This window comes from Acanthochromis polyacanthus, chromosome 19, assembly GCF_021347895.1.
Source record: "Acanthochromis polyacanthus isolate Apoly-LR-REF ecotype Palm Island chromosome 19, KAUST_Apoly_ChrSc, whole genome shotgun sequence".
NCBI classification, from domain to species: Eukaryota; Metazoa; Chordata; class Actinopteri; family Pomacentridae; genus Acanthochromis; species Acanthochromis polyacanthus.
In genome coordinates, this window is record NC_067131.1 from 25393996 (window position 1) to 25420184 (window position 26189).

At 40.3% G+C, this 26189-nt stretch overlaps 1 protein-coding gene across 13 annotated transcripts in view; it reads right to left on the bottom strand.

Moving 5' to 3' along the window:
- Positions 1 to 26189, bottom strand: part of LOC110961117 (protein shisa-6) — a 78498-nt gene that overhangs the window by 10161 nt on the left and 42148 nt on the right. For 7 of the 13 annotated variants that reach the window (XM_022208609.2, XM_051939301.1, XM_022208607.2 and 4 more), the window contains exon 5: positions 15915 to 15953. The exons of the other annotated variants lie outside the window; for them this stretch is intronic. In XM_022208609.2, the coding sequence (XP_022064301.1) occupies positions 15915 to 15953 (39 nt within the window). The remainder of the gene's footprint in view (positions 1 to 15914; positions 15954 to 26189) is intronic. 13 annotated transcript variants of the gene reach the window in all.

The following is a 26189-nucleotide window of genomic DNA, read 5'->3' on the forward strand; positions in this document are numbered from 1 at the left end:
CAATGTTGTCTTTTGCTAGCAGTTTGAGAAATGCCTTTATATGAATCACAAAATACAGATTTATGTGGAGAATTTGTGCATTTTGAACTGACTTTAAGAGTGTAAATAAGACAGCGTGCCACATCGCCATTCTTCAATTGCTGGTAAACCTATTTAGTGGGTGAAATATCCCTTTAATTTCCTCAAATTAGGGAAATGGACATAAAAAGAGATGAGAGAGACTGTGGAATGAGTGATTGTAAGTGGAGTCCGCTGTTAACCTCAGCATTACCCCGCAGAGCATGTTTACATCAAACAGAATCCACAAAGTCAGAGGCTACAGTAGAAACATTAAGGGAGAAAAAAGTATATGAAACAGGGCTGGCATGCAATATTAATCACTCTCTGTCCTAGAGCACACAGGCACTCTTATTCTTTGAAAGCTGTATTATTTAAGAGCAAAGACACAGAAGCGACATGAGTATATGCATTTATGTCGAAAAGAAGATCTGTGAAATGTGGAGTGCAGTCTAATGCAAGAAACCACCAGCAGGTAAATAGAACATCATCATTCTGACTATGCAGACACCGTGCTTAGTAAAAACCTCCAGAAATGAATAAAACACAAGCAAACTAAGAAACACATTCCATTATTCTACATCATATAGGCAGTTTACTGAAATACACTGCAAATAGAAACGAGATGCTGGATATGTGGTGGGTTTTTTTTTTATGATTACTATTTATCGTATAATATTTGTTACATTTGTTTCAGTGGATTTAAAAATCACAAGACTAAATTTTTACGCTTCACACAGTGCGGCTTTTAGCTGCTTGTCATGAAGTCTAAAAACTATAACTGTTTTCATGTAACTGTCGAGGCAAACTTGAGACAAACTTTTGAAATGTTGCAAAAAAGAATGACAAAATTAAAAGTGCATCAGGCCAAACAGCTGATCTGGAGCAAACAAACTCGATATTGTAGTGTCATCAGAAGGTGATGATATAGGCTCTGTTAAACATGAAAGTAATAAAAAAAAGAGGCTGGAAACAAAACCAGTTGTTTGCCAAGCATGAACAAACCTCAGAGAAGAAGAAACAAACCAAACTTTGACCATCTATAAGAGAAAAATGCACAGAAGTCTTTAGGAATTGTTTCAAATTGGAAAAGTTGTATCAGCTGGTATCTGCTATGTTTCATAATGTCTGGAGATAAAGACAACAAAAGTAGTGGAAACAGCTGCTCAGTGATGTCAATTCACAATGTGAGAACTAATTGTAACCATGTGTTTATATCTCCCATTATACACATCAACCAAAAAAGTCAAAAACACCTTAAACAAGCACAAAAACGTCATTGTAAAGTAGGATTGTTTTTAAAGAAAAAACGTTCAGTTTTTTGAATGTGCATAAAAATATATAATGGCAACACAGCTTATGAGAGAAATAATATAAAACCTCTGGTCATCAATCAAAAACAATGATTGTAAACAGCACTGTGCTGACCAAAGACAACCTGCAACAAAATTCAAAGAGTGTCATGAAACTTGCAGAGTGTTCAGTCCAGTCAGATGTGTTAATATTAGTATAAGGTAAATAAATACTCACACAAACACACAATTCGTAGTGTTACAGGAGAAAGGAATCAGGAATTTGTGTGATTTCAGCAATAAGGAAAAAAAGTGTGGAGCTTCATTCTCAAAGCATGAGAGCAGAACACATGAATGACAGCAGCTGATGGCGTTGCTCTGCTTTCATATACTTTATCTATTTACATCGCAGCGCTGCGATTCAGCAGACATTCAGCTCACAATCTGGCATGCCTCAAACTGATATCATACAGTCAGACACAGATGGAGACCAAGATTTTATAAGAGCCATCTCACACATTGCGACACGCAATAATCGTTGTTGCTGCGCAGACCACAGGGACCTTAAGCCACATGATAGTAATGACAATGGTCACACATTTTCATTTTTAGACTGACTCTCAATGCCCGGAACTTCTTTTTTTTTTTTTTTTTTATAATTCTACCTAAATGAACATCTGTAACTGAACAATTAAGGACTCTATGGAGATATAAGAGACATACTTTTTAAATATATCCGTATCTCTGTCACTTCGTCAAAGTTAGATTTGAAAAACTCACTTATTTTTAGTTTCCCCTAATCAAAACTTCAAATTAAAGAGTGAATAACAGCCTTGTAACAATGAGTCAGTGACACTGACGTCAATGAATCAGCTGCAACTTTACACCACAAACTACTGCCAGGGCTCAACAACAATGCAAAACAGTTTGTATTAACCTTTTTGAGTTGGGACAACATGTATTTAAACCTAGTTTGAACTGAATTTGGGGAATCAGCTTTTCCTCTCCAAACAAGACGTATAAAAGTTATACAACTCATTTAATGACAGGTAGAAAGCAATAACTCCTAAAAACTGAATAGTTCCAACCAGTATTTCCACATTATTCAAAAGGAATTCCCGAATCATTGAAAACAGTTTTGGCGTTGACAAACATTTTTTAAAAAAAATTCAGCTCCTCTAATTAAATTTTCTTCTTTTTGATGTAGCTTTTAATAAACAAATTCTTTCAACATTGACATTTTGTCTAATTAATTAACTTTAAAAAAAAAAAAATTCAGTGGTGGGCTGCACAGTGACGTCGTGGTTCGCACTTTTGCCTTGCAGCAAGAAGATCCCCGGTTCACATCCTGGCCTGGGCCTGCGATCTTTCTGCATGGAGTTTGCATGTTCTCCCTGTGCATGCGTGGGTTTTTTCCCACAGTCCAAAACCATGCTGAAGTTCTTTGGTTACTCTAAATTGTCCGTAGGTGTGAATGCGAGTGTGATTGTTTGTCTGTATATGTAGCCCTGTGACAGACTGGCGACCTGTCCAGGGTGTCCCCTGCCTTTGCCTGAGTCAGCTGGGATAGGCTCCAGCACCCCCCACGACCCTAGTGAGGATAAAGCGGTGTATAGAGAATGGATGGATGGATGAAAAACATTGATCTAATTTGGTTGATTATATTTTTATCTTGAAATGGTGCATTTGAGTACATGGTCAAAACATCTGCAGGGGAAGATGTTTTCTTTTTCTATTAAATTTGATGGAACAGTAACACAGCACAACAGTGTTTCATTCATTTTGGTCACAATAGGAGACCTCCATATTGAAAGCACTGACCTCGCCGACTATCTAAACTCGTGGCCGTATTTTAATAACAGACCATGATTTGGTTCAGTACAGGAACCTCCAGGATAGAAAGACTGAGTTTGTAGCTAAGATACTGTGGATCCTAAAAAGATTACTGCATGAAAATAAAATTAATATTTCCCACTCAGCTTTCCGTACAAGTCTTCAAAAAATCTGATGTCTTTTAGTGATGCTGTAAACCAGCTGTGTTGTGTATGTATGACTGGAGAATTCCTATATTTGCTTGGGTGTTCTGTACTTGCAGTGCACTTCATGATGATGAATATATGCCGACGCGTTTCTCCGTTTGCTTTCATTTTCTTTATTTACATATATATTTGAAACTGCAGTCCCTGGAGCTCTCTCAGCGCCATCACACAGACTTGTCCTGTCTTTGGTCACTGCCCTTTTTCCTGTTTTTGCTCTGCATTCCAAGGACGGTCTAATCAGCAGTAACAGTCTTCGGTGTTGTCGTCTGGGCAAGCAGAGCCATTTTAATTTTCAACTCAGAGAATAAACAACAGTTTTGCTTAATCATCTATCCATCCTACTGTGCAGGAGTGTTTGCGGATGACAGGGAATGTGATGCAGTGGTTCGGTGCTCGGCTGGGCACTGCACTGTGGAGGTGCTTTAGTTGAAAGATGGGACCTTTACTGAGCCCATTGTACTGCGAAAGTTGATGAATGACAGCTATTCGCAGCAGTGAGTAGGGAAGTGTGTGTGAGCGAGGGTTTGTGTGTTTGCATGTGAGGAGGAGGCAGCATTAGATGGAGACCCAGTCGAGGAGTGTTGCTGTCGCGACACGTTCATTTGCTGTCTGCTGCTGTGCCTGTTTAAAAATGCATTAGAGCCAACTGCTGAAACATCCATTTACATCTGTCACAGAAGTGAAAGGAGGAGAGTGAGGCACGACGTGCTCACATCATAGGTTTCAATATTTGCTCGAGCTATGGAGATAGATGAGATGTGTCTCTTCTGTGTCTCTCCACTGGCTTTCTCTTTTGTCATATCAATGCTTAACACTGACTCTCACAGAAAAGATTATTTGAGGGTGTAAATTCACAGATATGAGAGACTGCTCCTTTCAAATGTATTAAATGAGCAGCACTGCAATATCAATTTAAATCTGTTTAGATACCAACTGTGGTCTAAGAAGGACAATCTAACCTGCGGCCACACGCTTTGTGACACATTGGAGTTACATGTCAACCCTATACGCACTAATTTTCATTTTGTGAAAGTCATTACGTGTTAGGCAAAGCTCGCCATGTCTGTAACTTTCCAAATTAAAGTCCTAGCACTAATTATTAATCACTAATAGCATCATGACGAATTAATCGTCTGCTTTTTAAAGCCACCACCTATTTCCATGAGTTTAAAGTTCTTTGCAATGTTCCTATTTTCAAGAGTAATTTTAAGATGTCACAACCAACAAGATTATACATTTTGATATGGTTGGCTACATAAAAACGTTCTGGAAAATCCTTGTTTCCATGAATTCACCTAAATTACTCCTAAATTTAACAGGATGGTTCTTTTTTCTTGAAAGTCAGAGGACATAAGGGTGTGATACAAACAGCTTTTTCCCTCTCAGACTACTTTCCATTAATGTGAATATGTCATCCTCATAAGCACATGGTCCTCATATCTGAACTGCATGCTGGGACATCCAGGTGAGTTCTGCTGACAGGCAAAAAAAACTGGTAAGTAATAAACCTGTTTGCTTATGCTGATTTCAGCCAGCAACAGTGAGCTGGGTAATTAGATTAGCTTACTATTAGTTTAGGTCTAATCTTAGTAACTTCTTGAAACTTGATGTAAAGTGAAGTCTCACCTCTATATTAAATGTAGTGCAAGTACAATAGATCACTCTGTCACTGTGGTGGACATTTCTCAATGGAGCCGTGAACAGCATTAACAACAAGAAAAGCACTCTGACAGCGCAGTACTCTGCTAAGGCTGTTCATTCCTCCATATGGCAGAAACGCAGCTTTTTTTATTTTTTATTTTTTTTTAGAAAGCAGCATTTGTTTATTAGCTATTGATGATCAGAAATCATGGCAACATAGAATGTGGCCATTTAATACAGATGTACCCACAAACAAAATTACCTTACCTGAAAATTTCATCCAAATCCGTTACAGACAGACAGACAGACAGACAGACAAACCAACGCCAGTCGTTACATAGCTATCTCATTCCTTGGTGGATTAACAAAAAAAAAAAAAAAAACGACCTATGTGTGACTGACAGGGTGCAGAATGTTTTGTATCCCACTCCTGACAAGGATTTTAATTACAATAAAAAGCAATAACAAGGTAGCAGCGTTTGCACAAATCAAACCAAGGATAATTAAATTGTAATTAACGCATCCTATTACCAAAAAATGTGGAGTTTAGTTTTCAACCTTGTGAAAAAAGAAACGACAGTACATGAATATACCTGAAATACCTTGCTAAAGATAAATTAGTGTTAGGATGAAGGTTTTATTCCAAATTCACAAGCATAACAGTTTTTTGATACATGATCTGATGAATGCATTTATTGCAGTATCAACACTGCAATAAATCTATTTTAAGTGGTAATGTATCAAAAATAAAGAACTGGAGCAGCCTGTAGCCCCATGAACCTTATGAACCTGCTCTAGTTGTGTTCAGATAATTCAGTACAGTAAATGCTCTTATTATTTATCATCAGATTGCCTTGTGTTGTAATATGGATGTGATTAAAATTAACAGACTGCAGTAAAATAAAACATCTAGTGTCTGGGAAGTTCCTCAGAAGTGATAAAATGTAATCAGAAGTGGCCAGTTAATGATACACACACATGGATCTCCTCCATATTAAGCATAATTCCTATACTGTTCTGTAGTTAGTGGATAAGTTGCCGTCTAGTCAGTTCACCAGTCCATCTGAAACCACACTGTAACTCTCATGTTCTGCCCTGTCTGCGTAAAATGACACCAATATACTAAACTGCATTTTTTTTATTATCTTTTGAGGGAAACCCATTCAGTTGCAACCAATCATAAATGAGATTAGACAGGACTCTAGAAAGTGGAATAGAGACACTGGATTTAATTCACAAAAAATGTAGCTAAAAAGTAAAAGCTGCTTCAGTTAAATATCAGTCGTGTGCTTCAAGCCATCACTGGCTCATTCTGTGATCATAACTAAGAGCTGAAGTCACCAAAACAGAACTATAAAAATGTTCATTATGTTTCAATAGACAGGAGTGACTACTGTAGCAAATAAATATGAACCTTTTCTCACAAAGCTGTAAAAAGCTGTGTTTGGGAAGGACCACGTGAACGCAGTGTAGCTGGATAAGGTTGCAGTGTTTTTGTAGACAGTGTTGTAATTTTCTCAGAATCACTGAACACACTGATTGGAATGTACAAAATATGTCCATTCCTTTCAAGCTTGCACTTAGTTAATGACTGGATATGTCATCAGTCCACCACCAGTCATGTATGAAGATATACAGTATATAGTTAATGTGTGTTTTTACTTCACACTACCCAACATGCTTCTAGAAAATGTAGATGGTCACTGCTCCTACAACTCAAAGCTTCTCTGCACCTACACAAAGGCAAACTTCATGAAGAGAAGAGAGTTGGAACAGACCAGACCATGCTGACAAGGGAACTCATCATTGAAGGGTTGTATGTACTTGAGAATCAGCACTGCTCTCCATTTTTCACTCAGAAGTACAGCTAGAGAACCCAGACATGGTCACTATGCGATTTTCTCAAAGCTTCATCTCCATCTGGTGATTTCCACACAAAGCCCGATCTGAAGGGTCCGGATAGAAGGGCCGAGCTGGACGACCCACTGAGAACAAGCAGAAGACTGTAGCTCATTAGGAGCTGGGCAGCCGTGTTCAGCGAGCCTCCTTAATCTGGGGACCAATTACGCACATTCAGCTAAGAGTCCCAGCACAGTTAGCCCCCCTAAACTCTCAGGAAGACGGGTCTGCTTATCAGCCCAGAACACCCCACTGCACCATCACCCTCACATCCTGGAGCTGACATGGCAAAAAAAAAAAACCTCCATCACTGTGTAACTATGAAGCAGCACCTGGAACCTATTTTCCATTGATGAAGTGAGCTTACAGTCAAGGTTAAGACCTCCTGCATGCTTCGCTGTCCAATACCTACTGCCTTCATCTTTTTAAACTGACATATTAAAACTGATTCAAAGCCAGTGCTGCTGTCTAATCATATGATGGGCTGATTATTTGTGATTGGCATGCTCTCCAGATTGTTGGGTTAACAGGGTCCCTATCTAAATTGCTAAATGGCTGTTTGGCTGTTAGCATTTCGATGACGCAGCTGTGTGCTTGTCAGAAGGTGTCAGTCAGATTTAATGGCTGAATCAACCACGTACATATATCTGTGATCAGTGGGCTGCAGAGACCGGTCTTAGACACGTTTTTTTTTCTGTTATCTCCACAAGAAGATTGCTCACATTCATTTTCCCTGTGCTTATACAATAAGTGATCTCTGGAGAATACCTCATTGGCGAGTTTACTTAATAGCAACCAGATGGTATGCAAGTGACTCAGCAATCTGACATTTGGCGTGGCATTTTGTTTCACATCACACTTGCAAACATCACAGCCACATACAGCACACAGCGGAGGGAAGAGAAGGCACACCGAGTCGACCGCAAAACACCTTGAACCCTGTGCCAAGGTTAAATAAGCATTTGCAGAATCGATTGCAGTCACATACTCTGAGGTATCGTGGAAACCATCAGAACATTGATTTCTAGGAATTTGCATTCCGTCCAGCAGCTGAACAGCAACGTCATGGCATCCAGTCAGCTCTCTGTGGATGCGGTTTGTGTGTGGTTTTGGCCACAAGCTCTTGTATTTCTATGAATACTGACGCTATGCTCAGAGATGAGATGAGATGAGTGGAGTGGAGCCCAGCCAAACAGTCATCACTGTGAGAGAATGAAAGGGAAGGAAAATAGCTGGCAATCAAACAAGGTCACCAGACCTTTTGCCTGAACAACTGTGTAACCTCCAGAGGTCAGACTCTTAACGTCAGACCCCTGCACTACTAAAAAGCAAACTCTTTGGGCCACACAGGGGCAGAGCTAAGAGGGGGCGGCAACCACCTCTGACTACAGTGTGGCTCCTCTCTGCCACACCACTTAACCAATAGTGAAGCTTATTAGAGGTTTACAGTCTAATACTAATGTAGCTACAATTGTGATATCCATCCATCCATTATCTATACACCACTTAATCCCCATTAGGGTCACGGGGGCAGGGGGAGGGGGCTAGAGTCTACCCCAGCTGACTTAGGGTAAAGGTAGGGGACACCCTGGATAGATCACCAGTCTTTCAGGGCTATACATAGAGACAAGCAATCACACTCACATTGACATGTACGGACAATTTAGAATTATCAGTTAACCTCAGCATGTTTTTAGACTGTGGGAGGAACCTGTAGAACTGTAAGAAAATGGACACATGCACAGGGAGAACATGCGAACTCTATGCAGAAAGATCCCGTGACGGCCAGGACACGAACGAGGGATTTTCTAGCTACAAAGCGAAAGTGCTAACCACCAAGCCACTGTGCAGTCCAACAATTGTTATATCAAACAGTTAAAAGAAGCATAAGTTAGAATCACCAATTTATATATTCTTTAATGCAGTTCAGGGTTACATTAGTTCCTATGAATGTATAAGGGAACGATAAAAGTAAGTGATCTAAAAAAATTACTATTTAGCCTACAGAAAAAAAGAAAAAGAACCCCTTATTTCTAAGCCTCCTGAATAATAGTCTGAGTCTGGCCACCTCTTTAAAACTGTCTGGCACGTATTGACAGGCGCCATATTTAAGGAAAGACATTAATATATAAAGGCGGAAATATAAGAAATGCAGATTCTTTCATTCTATCTCAGTATCCTCAGGGTTTACTCTGCATTCAGTGCAGTGTCACCTTGGAAACCCAGACTGCAGAGGTCAGAAGTTCCAATTCTGTTGCAGAGTTAACTCGAACCACAATCTTTTGATCCATCTTCAACCAAATATACATCTGCCTTTAGCCTGTGATGTATGTATGGATAAATGAACGGGATGTTACTGCAGGTGTAGATTGGAATGCTTCGGAGACAAGGTGATCAGACTCGCATTGTGATTGTATCTCAGCAGGTGTGCACCAGTCTGTCAGCGTTACCATACCCTCAGACCAAAATCCAACCAGCAACTTTAAAGGTCATTTAATGTGACTTGTTTTTTTTTCTTCTCAAGCAAACTGAAGCTACAGATAGTAGCTATAACTTTAGCCTGACTGTGGAAATTGAAATATAGCCCATAACTTATTTACCTGGATTGTGGATGCACTTGGTTTGTTATGTCAGCCAGTCTTGCCAAACTAATTTACACTAACTTATTAGCTAATTTATTATTACCAGGGGAAACCGCAAGGACCCATGATCAGATCCAGACAATCCAGACAATGACTCCAGATATGTATCACGGTAACGTCAGGTGTAAATGGAGTCAAACCTTAATCATACTTTATTTATAGTTTATTGGCCATAACAATGTTTCCCTAACTTAAACAGCCACCAAGTTTGTACACTGTAGAAAGAGAGAATTTTGAAAATATTGGCAGTCTACAAAAACCATAATACAAAGTAGTCTCACATCAATTTACTTGGCTTGGAGAAATTTTGGAGCTACATGTTTCAGCATCATCATTAAAGCACCAAATGACAGAATATCTGTTTGAATAAAGCTGTTTATCCCTCCAACAGAGGAAATTCGCCTAACTATTTTAGTAGGCTTGGAGACCAAAGGTTGATCAATACCTGAGATGTTTATATGACACACCATTTGAAACCAACAAAAGGCTATTTTGGCCAACACTGGAAGGTTGTTGTAACTGTTTAAGACACTTAATGTTGTTTTTAGTCTTTATTTTTCCACCTGTGCCTCCAACAAAAACTTAAAATCACTGGCATGATGTATAACTTTAGCTTTATACATATATTTGCAGGTGTAATATCAAAAAATTAAATGCTTTATGCATCAGATGTGAATATGTATTTAAAGCAGGAAACTATACCTCTGTTTTGAAAATGCCAGTGAGTGGATATGGTAGAAAATATGGATATGGGAGAAATCTTGGTAGACACAGGCTTAAAAAAACTGAATAGAAAGACAGTCCGTCACAACTTAATGGAAACCCTACAGGCTTGATCTCTCAGACAACACAGAAGAGGAGGGAGGAGAGTGTGGGGGGAGGGGACAAGGAAGTAAAAGGCTGGAGAGACAGAAATACAGTGGACACAGGATATAGTGAGACATAAAGCAGATAAGAGAAGGAAAAGAAAGAAAAAGTGGATATGGTAGGGTGTTGGGAGGGAAAAAAGAGGGAAACTGCAACATGGGCCAGTGATCACAAGCCATCTCTGTGCCCTTCGACTCCACACCGCCCCCACATCTATTAGAAGAGCCATCCTCAGCTCTCTGGTCCACTCTCCTCATGACATCCCTCTAAAACCAACAGCCCTGCCATCCCATTAGCACTGCCAAGTGGAGTTACTGGAGTTATGAAAGGCCCAAAGGAGGTGGTGGCGGTGGGCTCAGGCAGTACAGACTGCATGTGTGTATTCACATGTATGTGCGCAAAGTGTTTGTGACAGGTATGAATGCAGATCTCTGTGTCCCACTGACACTGCTGACAGCGCTATCAGTGCTACCAACACATCCCTGCACTGTTCTCACAGCACAGTGAGCGGAGGAAAGGGAAGCCACTGTGGGCCTGACATTTAACAGCTGACAAAGAGTGTTCACATTTAATCGCTAAATGTTAACTGCCATAATAGCCCCACTTCACTCGGTTAGTGGGGGACAAAGCTTTCGGCCCCTAGACAGAAGTAGCTCCCACCTCCTCATTGATTTCACTGGCAGAGAAGGAGGCTTAACTCTGACCCAATTGCAGCACTGGTGATAATGCTTATAAGTTATATTTATAGCACTTTTAGCTCTGCTAATTTTAGCCTGCACTGCTCATTCTTAACTGTGAGTCAGAGTACTGACTTAAGCTAAAAGCATGATTTTAACTAACAAATGCTTAACTTATGTCTGTCAGTAAAAGTCTGGAAATTCAAAACCATAAGAACACTTCAACTTAATCAGCACATATAAAGCAGGACTTTGTGCAGCCTGTTTTAGCAACACTGTGTTAACTATGCAAGTAAAACACAACAGAGTTTAAAGATAGAACTGGGATCATGTCTGACCAACAAAATCTGTGTAATACAAAAATACTGTAACATAACTGTAACTGTTTGCTTCATTTTAACTAATCTGATGGCATTACTTTTGTTTGAAGAAAAATAAGACAAGCTTAATGGATCCCAAAAGTGCCCAAATTCTAAAGCTGCAGCCACAGCTGCTGTATTTCTGTAGCTTCATCACAGGTTCTGTGCTAGCAGACAGAACTGTGATGGATGTGCAAAACCAACAGGAACAAGCCTGAAAATAATGAGCTATGTGGGCTGTCCTATCAGCCATCTCAGTTACTGATGGTCTGACATGCAAAATTTTAGGTCTCTACCAGCAAATCCAAAAAGTTGCACTCACACACTGTTTTGCTCTTTTTCTTTACGCAGCGCGAGAACTCCATACAAAGCATTTGACATATTGTGGCCTTTTAAAGTTGATATGGAAAATGTGTGCGCTGATATCTGGCACAAAATATTCAACCAAATATGGAATTTCTATCTGTTTAGTCTATTTTTATTGTTTTATTGATACACAATAAAGCTTCAGCCAGCTTTAACGATTCCATTGTACTCTTTTTAACTTGCAAATTGAAAACATGAATAAAGACAAGTGAATGGAAATGCACTTAAAAAGAACATTAGCTTAATGACCTCATCATACAGAACTCCAGTACACTCTCTCTCTCTCTCTCTCTCTCTCTCTCTCTCTCTCTCTCTCTCTCTCTTTATTCTATTTAATTAATTTATTTATTTTAAACTCTGGTTATCTGGCTTTTATAGCATTGTCCCATGAGGTCCACTAATCAGAATCTACAGTTGTCTGCTGTACATGTAGTGTTCTGCACAGCTGCAGAATTGTTGGTAATTCTCCATGGATGCATCTTATACATTATACCCATTATATCCTTGACCCATTGTCGATGTAATAATATTGATTATTAGTATTATTAGTATAAAAATGGAATGTATGGATTGTGCTCGTTTTATGACAAACACTATCAACATGTGCAGAGATGTAAAAACTAAAACTCCTCTGAATACTGCTGCACAATCAGCAATTTCTGCTGGTTTATGAGGGCATGTCATTTCACAAATATTGCTCCGATTCTGCGTAAGTGTTTTTGTATCACTGCCATGACCATCTATATACCTGCAGTTGTGCAAATACAGTAAACTGCTATACAGTTGTGCTTCTGGGTTGATCTACATCTCATGTTTGTTAATGAGAGAAAACTAATTGGTATGTGTTTTGAATCAGTTGAAATTAATAGCGGCACTGAAATACACCAATATCATTATGCATTCAAAAATAACTCCATTAACAGGAGTCACTAGAGCTGCAGACTCCTGTGTTGTTCCAAGTGTAATAAAATCCCAGTCCAGGCTGTTTCTATCCACACTGCCAGTAAGTATCGCTCTTTATCTCATAACTCACAATCGCCCCCAAGACACCAAAGGCCAAGTAGTTACTTGACATGTCACTGCCTCTTCTGCTTGACAAATGTGCCATGATAGTCTCAGCAGGGATGAAGAAAGACAAGAGGTTGAGATGGACTTCATATCCAGTTCATTTAAAAATGTGATGGACAGTGAACCCACTGTGGACGACTGTGACCCTGTGTGTTAAAAGACAATAAGAGATCCATTTTATTGAAGGAGTGCTTCATGATGTTTCTACAGAGCCTATCTGGTTTTCATTCTGCTTCCTCTCTGTGAAACCAAGGCACCGAAAGGTAATCTGTGCTGAAAATCAAACACTGTAACAGTAGGGATTTTCATCGCATGTCACATAGCAGGAAGAATATTCCAATAAAAAATTTTTAAAAGCCATTTGTCTTCTCAACAGTCGATCAACATACCAGCCGACTCCATTCGCAGGCTGTTGAAAAGCAGACTTCCTTTGAGAGGAGGCGGAGGGCGAGGAAGAGGTAGAGGAGGAAGAGGAGGGTCCGTATATCGTAAGCAAGGATAAGCACAGATTTATCTGATGTCTTCTTAAAATAAAAGAAGTAACATCATCAAAACTGCCTTTATCCATGCCTTTATAGACCAGCCCTCCTCTCCACTGAGACGCACAGAGTCGAAGAGCACACACACCATAGCGGTTAGAGAACTCATTTCAGTAAAGAGGACGACACACAGAAAAGTGAAACAGTTCAAAACATACATTTCAAAAGGCAGGAATTAGAACAGAGGAGGGAAATGAGACTAGTTGGATTTAAAGGCACAACACAATAAAAAAATAATACAATGTGGGCCAGCTGCAACAAACATCAGGAGGTACACAATCTTCTTGTTTACAGTATGTCCTACTTTGGTTAGGGTTTCTTTTTTCATTAATTCGAACCAAACTCCACCCACAGAATGAAGTAGAAGGAGGAAGGAGAAAGAAAGAAGTCATGCAGCTGAGATCTCCTCTTTACAATGTTTTCTTGTAGGTGAGCCCACATTTCCACAGCAGTGACTTAAACACAACCACAGCAGGGTGTCACGGTACATGTGTTTGGCTGGTTATAGGACATTGGCTGTAATTTACTATCAGTTAATGTAATGCTGTCTAACATAGTGTTCATCATAGTGTAAGGAGAACCACAGTTGGTACCTAGTTAGAACCTGAATGGACAAATCATGACAAAAAGGAGGCAGCAGTTGAAACAGCTACTGTTTGTACTTTTGTTTAGTTTCATCGTCACTGACAAAGATTGGATTGCCCATGGAACTGAGACATGAGTGACACTATGTCTCTGGAACAAGACATAATAAAATGTACTAAAATAAACTAATTCTTACAGTTCTGAACCTTTAGATTAGTCTTCAGGGCTACAGAGGGATAGTTAACTTAACTTCCTTGATTTGAACATTATCGACCCAGTAAATGGCTGTTATCATCCTATGGGCACCACCTCCACATCCTAATAGGCACAGCAGGTGTGTTATCACCCATTCATCTAATTGATAAACAGTAATAAATCCCAGTAATGAGACTTCTTGTAGTCATGTGAATTGGAGAAAATGGAGATTTGCATCATGTGGTAAATGTAGCTACAAGGTGTATTTCAACTTCAAACCGAGAACCTTTTTAAACCTAACCAATTAGTTTTGGTGTCTGAACTTTATCAAAGACTGAGTCTAAAACAGTGAGTTAAAGTCAAAGTCAAAACAAGACTTAACTGTCAGAAAAATAGAACTATAGTCATGGTCCAAGATGGGACTCAAACTCAAGTCTCATGAGTTAAAGTTCACTGACCTATGCGTCCTCCATCCCCAACCTCCTCTTTAGAAAAGCTAAATTGTGGATGGACCATTAAATGAGGTGATCACAGACTACTGAGCTAGAAGGTGGAGGAGCTTCCGACTGACCCATGTGCACCTACTGAATGATCAACCCGGTCTCACGGGGATTCGTGAAACTGTCACGTAAGTTTTAGTTTCGGTTTCGTGTGCACCAACACGATTTCGTCATGTTTTTCGTGCCGCTCACCACGAAATGTTTTTCGAAATGTTTTTCGCTGTGGTAATCACATCTGAAAGTGGTTTATACCGGCGGATTCATGACGATCTAAGCTGTCCATCGGCGTATACTGCTTGTGTGATTGCGTTTGCGGCCGCCGGACATTCTTGAAATTCCTATGCAAATTGGTAAGTGTACCACCGGCTTATGGTTAGGTTATGGTTAGGATTATGGTTAGGGTTATGTTTAGGGACGATGTCATGCAAAATATAGCGTTGGATTCGCCGCGGTTTTACTTTAAAAATATAATATACACATTCTTTTGAAATACGTTCTGAGTGGCACGAAAAGTCCGCCGTTTAAAATACATTGGTGTGCATTTCGTGGTGAGCGGCACGAAAAACATGACGAAATCGTGTTGGTGCGCACGAAGCCGAAACAAAAATTTACGTGACAGTTTCACGAATCCTCGTGAGATCGGGCTGAATTAGCACATTGGTTGATGCTTTATTGAACCTTGAGCATTGCCAGGCTAGATGTTTCCTCATGTTGTCAGGGTTTAGGCTAAACTAGGCTCGTACTTAACAAGTGTGGTATCAGTCTTGTTGACAAGAAAGTGACATAGCAGATGTTCCAGTACGTCTAACCCTTATGGTTAATTATGTAATATGCTCCAAAAATGTCCTATTGAATCAGGATTTTTACCAAACCAATTCCATGTACCGTTACACCCATACAACCACACACCAGACTGCACACATGTGCTCATCACACATACACACACAGGAGATCTAAATGTCAAGGGAAGAATACACAGGTTAGGTAAATAGAAATAAAGAGGTCAACAGGAAGGCACTGCACGATTAACACATCAGGTATAAGCTGCCTCCAAACACTGATCAGGAACTTGGTCTTACTTCTCATTACTGTTATTATTCATTAACAGGCTCATAAAACAAATACAGAAATCATGACGAAGTGGTTAGAGGCAACTTCGACCCTTGAACAGAAAACAGCCATCCCTACCATGGTGACTCTGGGAGCGGACCGGCCAATGTTTTTCTCCTAGAAAACACAACCAAGTGGTTATTTGTTAGAGGGGGCTACTTGTAATATAACAGAAAATGCAATCACACTGAACAAGCAGCAGTTACAGTTTTTGCATTACAAAGCAGGGATATGGTTCAATTCACAGCATCAGTCTTGTTTATAAGTGAAATTGTCAATTTTTGTGAAAATGAGTATTATTTTATGCACCCCAGCATTAGACAATAAAACAGCACAGTGCCTTATTTCTAGAAAAACATCAAACGGTGTTCACATGTGACAGCAACAGATTTGTGGACACACGTATTGCAGGAGGCCGCTGGAAATGAGAACAGGTTTAGTGCTGGCATATCGATTGTGTTACATTTTATCTTCCCATCAACTACTGGCTGATGCCACCTGACACCACGACACAAAGCATCAAGTCACCTCTCCATTTCTTATGTACACACACGCACACACATTCAGACATGCACAAATATAAAATACTGGTAAGCACAGGGTGAAGACAGAGTAGGGATGGAATTTCAATATGAAAAGACAGATTTGGGGAAGGAGGAGAGGATAAGAGGATAATGAGGTGAAGGGAGGAGGTGTAAAAGTCGCTGTTGTTCCCGTACCCTGACATGGCAGGGCTCCAGCCATGCGCCACTTTGATCCATCACTATCGATTCACCATCAGATTCTCATCACTGCTGCCTCCCACGCAGAAACACACAGCTACAGAGATGTGTTCCCCGACTCTACGTCTGCATAACAGCTCTGACCTTAAACCCACTGACCCAATGAACCTTTATAGAGCAGAGTGCATTCATGATAAGAGGTGGGAGTGCAGTTGCGCTGTAGATACACTGATGGGCATGAATTGCAGATTTTTCTACATAAGAGCACTGATAGCAGCTTACATGAAATCCCCTGTGAGATAAGTATGCAAACAGTATCTCTGTACTAAAATGCTAAAGTACACCCACCCAGCAGAGTGAGGGCACGCACTGTGAACTACTGTATTCCATCTACTGTGATGCACACTGCCTTCTTCCTGCATCCCTCTCTTAATGCAGGTTTCCTCTCAATAGAACTCAAACTGAACCGTTTATTACACATAAACATTAAAGCAACACTATGCACCTTTTGAAAGAGTTGTAGGCCAGATAAATCTAATAAGCAAGAATAAGTGAGAATGTGTGAGTGAATGAATAATGGGTCCATTGTGAAGCGCTTTGAGTGGCCATAAAAGCGCTATATAAATCTAATCCATTATTATTAGTAGTATTATTATTAGTGTGGTGGTCATGGTCTGTTATGGCCAGTAGCTTAAAATGAATACTGTTTCCAACAGTTACACCAACATTTACCGGTTGGTAATTGCCACTTGTGGACAATGATGTTGATGTTTCACAAAATGCAAACACTCATAATTTAAAGTAACTATAATGTGCAATATGATCTGATCCTTTTTAATTTCATATAAGTACATATATTTATGCAAACTATCATAAACATACTATCATATGTTTTATTTGCAAGTGAGTATATATTATTAGCATATTTTGATGTATTATTACTCCACCAAGGAACGTGGAGTTATGTGACGATCCATTTGTCTGTCTGTCAGCAACATTACTCAAAAGTATTTGGATGAAATTTTCAGAGAAGGTCAGAGATGACACAAAGACCAACTGATTAGGTTTTGGCAGTGATGTGGCCTATAGTCTGGATCCACGGATTTGTTAAAGTGCCTTTATCATTGCAAGATAGAGGCACAGCAACTATGTAACTATGACAACAAGCAAACACTCACGTTGAACACGCTAATGATCGCTGACGATCACATGATTGTGATCCTACTACAAATTGACCGCTGCGGACTTATCGGGACTTATCCGTGAGACATGTTGCAAGGAACAATTGATTAAATTGTGGTGGTGCTTCCAAATCCCATCAATTCCCGCCACCCACAGATTCAGTATTTGTTGTCAGGATTTCTGATCATCAATAAATAATAAACAAATGCTGTATTTAAAAAAAAATGTTGCATTTCTGACAATGCCATATGGGGGAATGAACAACCTTGGAAGAGTATTTTTCTACTTATTGCTATTATTTTTATTGTTATTAATATCGTTATTATGGCTGTTAGGAACCCCAGTACCCACTGACAGGCTTGAAAAGCATGTTGTCTTTTGAAAAATCACCAAAATTACAGCATCTATCAACGTGAGAATATGCAAAAACACAAAAATAGTTGCATTTTCAACTTTTCAATGGCCCTTGAACTACTACGGTGATGCACTGTTCAATCTGGAAAGTTATCTTACTCCAAGCTTAAAATTGTTTCTCGTTCATTGTATGTCTCTTTTAAAAAAAATCACCAAAAATAATCTGTTCACATCATCCATCCATCCATTATTTATACACTGCTTAATCCTCAGTAGGGTTGCGGGGGGCTGGAGCCTTTCCAAGCCAACTTGGGGCGAAGGCAGGGGACACCATGGACAGGTCATCAGTCTATCGCAAGGCTACATATACAGACAAACAATCACACTTGCATTCATACCTACGAATACTTTAGAGCAGTGGTCGGCAACTGGCGCCCCGCGGGCCAAAACTGGCCTGTCAGGAATAATATCTGGCCCGCCAGATGATTTTGAAAATTTGATTTGGCATGGAGCCAAGCCAGTCCGTCACTGCAACATGAAACTCGCGTGGTCGGCTGCTGCCGGGCATTTCCGCGTTTGCACTACTGGTCGGACACGGTTGTACCAGCCAGATTTCAACAGTGTGTGCAAAACACGTGTGTGTCTCGGGAGTCATTTTTAATACATCTGTGATCAGAATTGAGACGTGTGTCCCAAGCAGCGGCGATCAGCTGTAGAAGCTCCGCTGCTCGCAGTATCGCCAGCCCCCCCCCGCTCGCGGAATCGGAGCGCACCCCGCCGCAGGTTGGCCCGCTGTTCGATTGTTTACAAACATTTTGGCCCGAAGCCACATCTACTTGCCGACCCCTGCTTTAGAGCATGTAATTGGACTGTGGGAGGAAGCCGGAGTACCTGGAGAAAAGTCATGCATCTACAGCTAGAACATGCAAACTCCATGCAGAAAGATCCCGGGAAGGCCGGGACGTGAACGTGATATTCTAGCTCCAAGACAAAAGTGCAAACCACCAAGCCACTGTGCAGCCCCTGTTCACATCAGATTACGCAAAAACACAACAAATTCCTGACTGACTCAGCTGCAACCAACAGTCAGGTGATAAAAATTCAGGGACTTTTTGGCTGAGCAGAAAGGAAGAAACTAAAAATTGAAAGAGTGCAATATCCGTGTGGAGCTCCATTTTTTTATTGGTAACACCTATGGACAGTTGCAGAAATGTTCTGCACATTGCTTGCATTTTTTTCCCATAAAATAAAGTAAAAATTAAAGGCATTATGGAGGATTTTTTTTTTTGTTTAATTTGTCTGATTCACATAAAATGAATGTACTGACCTTTAGCGGACTTGTATGTATGGTGTCTAAAAGAATAAAAAATTTTAAAAAAATAACTGTGGACATGGCAGGACCTGAAAAACATCAGCCAATCAATGCGCTCGGACCGAGGCGTTTGGTTTGCTCCCTTTCCTGTCAATCAAAAATCTTCCGGCTCAGGCCTCGTTACGTAGATTACGTACACCTTGGACTATGTGTTTTCTGTATGTGTTGCTTTGGTATAGCTTCGTCGGTAGCTGGCGACTTGCTTTGCTCATCTTTTTTTACATAATGGCAGATAAAGATCCAGGGGGACCCAGCCGTAAAAGACAACTTCACGAGTGCTACGCAAGTTTCTGGAGGGGGGCGTTTCTCCGTAAATGTTAAGAGGGGGGAGGTTAGAGGGGGGTGAGGGAGAGGTTGTATGTGCGCATGCGCATGCTACGTTCAAAGTCGTAAGAAATTAAATCTCCTCTAATGCCTTTAATTTTTTGGATTTTTGACATTTTAACTGTGTAATACTACAACAAAGACATTTTACAGTTCTCGCTACATCTAGCCATTGTTTGGTGTTTCCATAGAGGTGCAGGACTTTTTATTGCATTGAAAAATGAGCCCACAGTGAACAAAATGGCAATGGTTAGATGCAATCCTCACTTTACTACAAGCTGCCAGTAAACAACACACAGCAGCTTACAACAGCCCGCAGCGAACATAAATAATGAGCTTGTATCTTCGTAAAAACGAGAAATAAACTAGCTAATTAGAACAAGCATCTGTCAGAAATGCTTAATGAAGAGATAATGTATTAAAATGACAAATATTAGAATAGGATAGGATGATTTTGGTAAAAAAAAAAACAAAAAAAAAAAAACAAAGGCTGACTCATTTCTTCCATTTTAATCGTTTTGTCATGCACTCTGACTTAATGTTTTCATTTGAATATTAAGCCTGGAGCTTTGTTGGTGTTGATCACAAGTGTATGATAACCTCCTGAGGTTCAGACCTCATGAGTCAGTGAAATCTTTTCTCCTTGCACCACAGAGGAGCAGGAGGGACGTCTAACATTAACCTCTCACTGCACCATGATGAAAGTTACTGGAGATTCCTACAAGCTGACCTTGAGCATTATTCCAGCCAATCGGTACATTGATAAATCAATTACACATGTAATGTAAGGCTGACATATTAATGGTTTTGGAGTGTTTCCCCAAGAGGACACTGTCTGTCATCTCCTGCATCCTTTGTTTGGCTTGTACCGGATGTCTTCCGCCTGATAAGGGCCGATAATGAGGACGGTGCAGATGTCGTGTGGGACATATTAGAGTGAACTCTATACATGATTAAAAGCCTGGGAAAATCTGTAGCTGCAGTAAACCTTCAGCTTTACTACCTGCAGAGTATATTTCTTTTGCTCTGTTTAAGGTAATGCAGGCAATTCATCTCTTTGTGACCCTACACAAAGAGCTGCATAAGACCAACCTGATCCATCCACGGTCTGAGTGTTCGCATGGTTGTTGAGAAGCAAAGTGTGACAAGAAACCTTGATGCCCAAGCATTACTTACAGTTCTCCTGACCCAATATTTTGCAGCGTAGTTTATGATCTGTGTTGTGTTTCAGTCAACGTAAACTCAGCGTTGCACAAGCAAATACAGTCATCTTATTTGTAATTGTTGCCACCAGCAGTCAGTTATTTTGACGTGAAATGTTCTGGCAATGCAGGGAGAGGAGATAAATCAAAAGGTTTAAAGCTGACTGTCAGTGGAGGGGTGGAATTTATATTTAAAAAATGAGGCTTTTAAAGCTACGTTACAAATATTACGAGTGAGGTTGGCAGCTCAGCAGCAGTGGTTATGCTCCTTAATTGGAATAGGATTGTGTTTTTACAGTTGGCTGCTACAACTGCATTTATTCAGCAGGAGGGATGTTGGCTGGAACTGACTGGAACAGGCAGAAATTCCTGACTTTCTGCTGCAGCACCACTCAAAGAAAAGACAAAGGCTGCAGAGATGTGGATGCACGGAGGAGACCTCCTTCCCAGGGCAAATCTACTTGCCAGCATGCCCACCATCAGCACTAAACAATGTTTGCTCAGATTTTCAGCCCAAGGTAACTTGTTCAACAAGGGCTCCGCTGCATTTCCAGTCACCCGTACCCCGGCAGGCCTTGACATATCAGCAGGGCCATCTCCTGAAATCAATGCTGTGGAGTCCGCCTGCTCAAATGTCAGCCACAAGCATGTCACGTTTTCACAAACCCAAGGATAGAGGAGTTTTATGAGTCTTCTGCAGCCAAATTTAGCCAAAAGAAATTTTTTTGGAGAAAACTAAGTGCAGTTTTGATCCCACTGATCATTATTGAGGAGAATACACCAGCTAGCAATCAGTGCTGTTGGTTTTGTTGACAGTAATAGGCAATTTACCAACACTGTGGCTATATGATAGAATTACTGGCTCCAGGGGCTGCTGCCAGATTTAGATGCATGTTGCAATGAAGCTAAATGTTTTTTAGGACTGCGAGACTTAATCTTCTCTTAAATGATTGTAATGTTTTAGCTTTGAGCTTTTAGTGCAATATGCAAACAGCTGTTAGGTTCTACGCTGTTTTTCATCCGTACTGCTAAACAATCTCAAATGGCAGAAATCTGTAATAATGTAAAGATACTTTAAGATTTGTCTGGTTTATTAAAATGCTTTGGTAGTTTGGGCCATGATTTCTACTGGTTTACATCCTAGCCTCACAATTTGTGCCCTATGTCAGTGTTTAACGCCAGGAAGTAGTGTCCACTTACTAAATGTGTCTGAATTCAAATGTTGACAAGATGCTAGGTTTACAGTTGATGCCAATGTTTTTACCTGATCAAACTAATTTGAAAAGGATTAAAAGGCAATGTTTGAATTAACATAAAATAACTTAGATGTAACTCTGCACTGTTGCTTTCTCCAGAATGTGCAGATCTATGAGATCCCCACGTGTGTCTCCTTTCCTGGTCATAGCTGCTGGAGCACAAAACTGTAATACTGGAGTAATTCAGCCATACATGTTCCAACTGAAAACAGAAGAAGAATTATACCCTTGATTTTGTGGTGGGCAGTGATCTCCAAACTCTCAGATTTCCTGTAATCAACACCAGCACAGCAGGACAGAAAACACTTCAGTTTAAGCTCTGCAGCATGTTATTCCCCCTACTGTTACACTCCATCAAGTGTTGCGAGTGCTGCAATTGATAATAAAATATTTATTTATTTATTAATACATTCAACTGTGCAAATTCCTATAGTAATAATGCACAGCATTATAAGCAACGTACAATTTTGGGAATAATTTTCAGTCCACTGTGAAAAAAACTGTGAAGGAGCCCTTTATAATTATGACATGTCCAGTCATCAGGGTTTTCGTATGTGCAAATGAGCGGCGACATCAGATTTCAAGCCCATCACCAATGGCTCTCTCTCTCTTATAACGTAGTTGTCATTTAGTTTGTATTACCTTTTGACAACATTACATATAAAGCTTAGCCACAAAATAACGTTGACTCAAATCCATTTCCAGCTGTTGATTGTGAGTTTTGAAATTTTTGCAGTTTCAGTACATCCCAAACCACCTCAAACATGACTTTAAAAAACAACCAAGTCAGCAAGTCAGAACTGATATTGGTTTCAGTGATACAGTTAGCAAAGTAGTTTATTGCCAGTGCTTTGTCTAAAAACCATGTACCACGTAGCTTGGTAAGGAAGTGTCAAGGGTAATATTAGAACAAACAGACACTTCTGACTAACCTTTGCTGCTGAAGCTACATGTTAGCTTCTGCTATGCTTCAGTCAAACAACGGTGGATGTAGTCATTATATGGAGATTATTGTTTCTTTTTTCCCTGCAGGAACTTGTGGGCCATTTTAGGGCAGCTTAAACCTGTATACGTCCTTCAACTGCTGAAAATGTCCCTGCAAAAACTGTTTCAGGTCCATTTTCAAGGTAGAAGACTGTACTTACTCTGGGGTTACCATTTCTGAGTGCCAATCAAAAACCGCAGTGCAGGAATCAGAGCTGATTGGTTAAATTCAGAAAGGACAACAAAACAAGTTGTTGAGTACCATCATGATCAACAAATCAATCACATCAAATTGACCACAGAGGCTAACAGCAAATTGAATAATTCCTACGTGCTCATAGGACTCAAAGTATTGTCCAACAACTATTTATTGTTTCTGTGCATGTTGAGTTAAGATCGAGGTCAAAGCTGGGGGATCCTACACTGCCATGAAAGAGAAAAGCCTAAAGGACCAATCACAGAGCTGTTCCTGGAAATGTTCCCTCCAGCTTGCACCTACCTAATGCTTCATGGCCAGTATGGAAGACAGCAGTAGATTACAATACAGAGTTCAAGTTTTGATTTCCAAAATTTGTCTTTCTTTCTCATCTGCCACCCCGGTTGCTGATTTCTTTCAATCAACACCTCACTGAGCGAAGACCCACTTGGTTTCATGATTCGTTAATCACGCTGCATTAGCATATTAACAAATGAATTGGCACGAACGAGTGAATTTCTCTGTACCTGTGGCAAAACACTAGGTGCAATATTATGTACCTCACTGAATGTGTGAATTGTTTCACCCCCCACCCCTCACCCAACACTCACACCCACACACACACACACACACACACACACACACACACACACACACACACACACACACACACACACACACACCACTGCCCCCCTGCTGGGTGTGTTGGATTGCTATCAGTCCCTGAGAAAGCTGCTTACATAACCACAGTGCCAGCACCAGCCCACGTGAGCCTCTATATTAGATGATAGCATCTTAAATGGCTTTCTGACAATGTTGCATTTCACTTGCAGTTCATGAAGACAAGGCGTGAGACTGCTGTTGTGCCTCTAAATGTTGTAAAATAAGACGGTCTGTAGTAGAAAGGAATACAGGGGGATGATGTCACTGGGATTGTTTCATGGAGAAAGTTGGCTGAAAGCTATTTCGCCAACTTCAGAAGCAAAAAATTACTTCTGATTCTTGCGCATAGCAGCTTATGCAATTGTTTAAGACGTATTCTCAGGAGCTTGAAAATAACAATGTTAAATATTCATGCTTAACTGGTTCATGGGTTGGGATTGCAAAGCATGACAGCCGATCGTGACGCGATTAACAAAAGCAGAGAACAAAGTTGCCAGAGTTTACCAGTCTTCTTGCAATGGAGGAAAAAAAAAGCTTTCTTCATTAACTCTCCATCTCATACAGCAATCCCCCAAGCTCAGATAGAGCAGGGAAAGCGGGTAAAGGAAAGATTAAGAGAGGGAGAGTGAGAGCAAAGATTCGATAAAGAAGGAGAGAGTCTTATTTCAGTGCTTCACACACTGCTGGATGATCAAAGTAGAAAATGTTGTTTTAATTCCAAGAATCATATCTCATCTCCTGTCCACAAGCTCATTTTAGACTATTATGCTGCAGGACAGAGGGGGAGAGAAGAAACAGAGACTGAAGAAGAGACAGACGAAGCCTCCAAAATCCAGCCAGACTACTACAGTATTTCTTCTTAAAGACTGGTGTGCAGTTATCAGTCTGATTTGTGATGGATGTTGTAAATGGATGAGAGTGACCATTGCTTCAGTGCTGAGGTATTTCCCAGTGATGCAGTCCGAGCAGAACACCCCTGGATAAAACATCAATGTTGCCTTCAAACAATTCTAAAGCCACTGCACCCACCTGCCATATGTTCTTTATTTGGCAGACAACAAACACACATGAGGACAGACAATGATAAATTGGCTTGGAGACTGTGAGTTTGGTACGTCATGTACTAGTCAGTTCCAACAGATGTAGACGTCAGTAATAAGTCTATTACCCTTTCACACAGTTTTCTACTCCCTTTGTAAACTCTATCTGCACGTTACCATTTTTAAAATCCCCCTTTCTATGGCAACAACATCGACCTCCAGGCAGCAACCTACCACACTGAAAATGACAAGCTTTCTTAAAGATTTTGATCATACAGTAAAGTAACCCTGCTTGTTTTGTTTTTTTTAATTTAGTCATTATAATGTCAGTTTTCCCTCCCTCTATCCAAATGGTCCACCAAAACAGTTCCACAGTTTTTCACTCTGTTGCACAGGCACCATTGCTGCCTCCTGAGTTTAGCACCACCTAAGATGTGCAGTCAGACCATTCTCAAGCACTGTCACACTCCTGGAAAATAGGTCTGCCCATGCAAGACTATTCATGTACCAAGAACCAGCCCTCCCATTTTCATATACCCTCCAGCTTAGAACACAACCCAGGTTATTCTTGAATGTTGACGAAGCAACAGATAGCTGGACACAATGGAAACCAGATAACTTAGGAATAACTGGAAGGCGCATTTTCTGTCCAAAAGCTGATTTAGTTGTCTTCTGCCCTTTTAGCAGATAAAACCCACATGAGCTAGCATGCTCCTTTCTGTCTCTTCTTTGAACATATGGAGGCGAAACTGATATCAGCTCTCACATCAAATATGGAAATAACTATAAGAGCACATCAAACAGTCCACTACACAAACCCCACCACTGCTGGATAAATATAAAGGCACGTTTTTTCTTAAGATTAAAGCCATGTCTGCACAGAAGATGTAGCACATGCGGCACATTAGCAGAGCAGCAGCTCACCTGCACTATCAGTGTAGTTAGATGCATCAATTACAAGAAAATAGAAAAATGTAAAAATATGCTTTGAGCTGCGCTAAAAGGAGTTAAACACAAGTTAAACTTGGGTCAATTAGCCATATGAGCCCCAGGACATT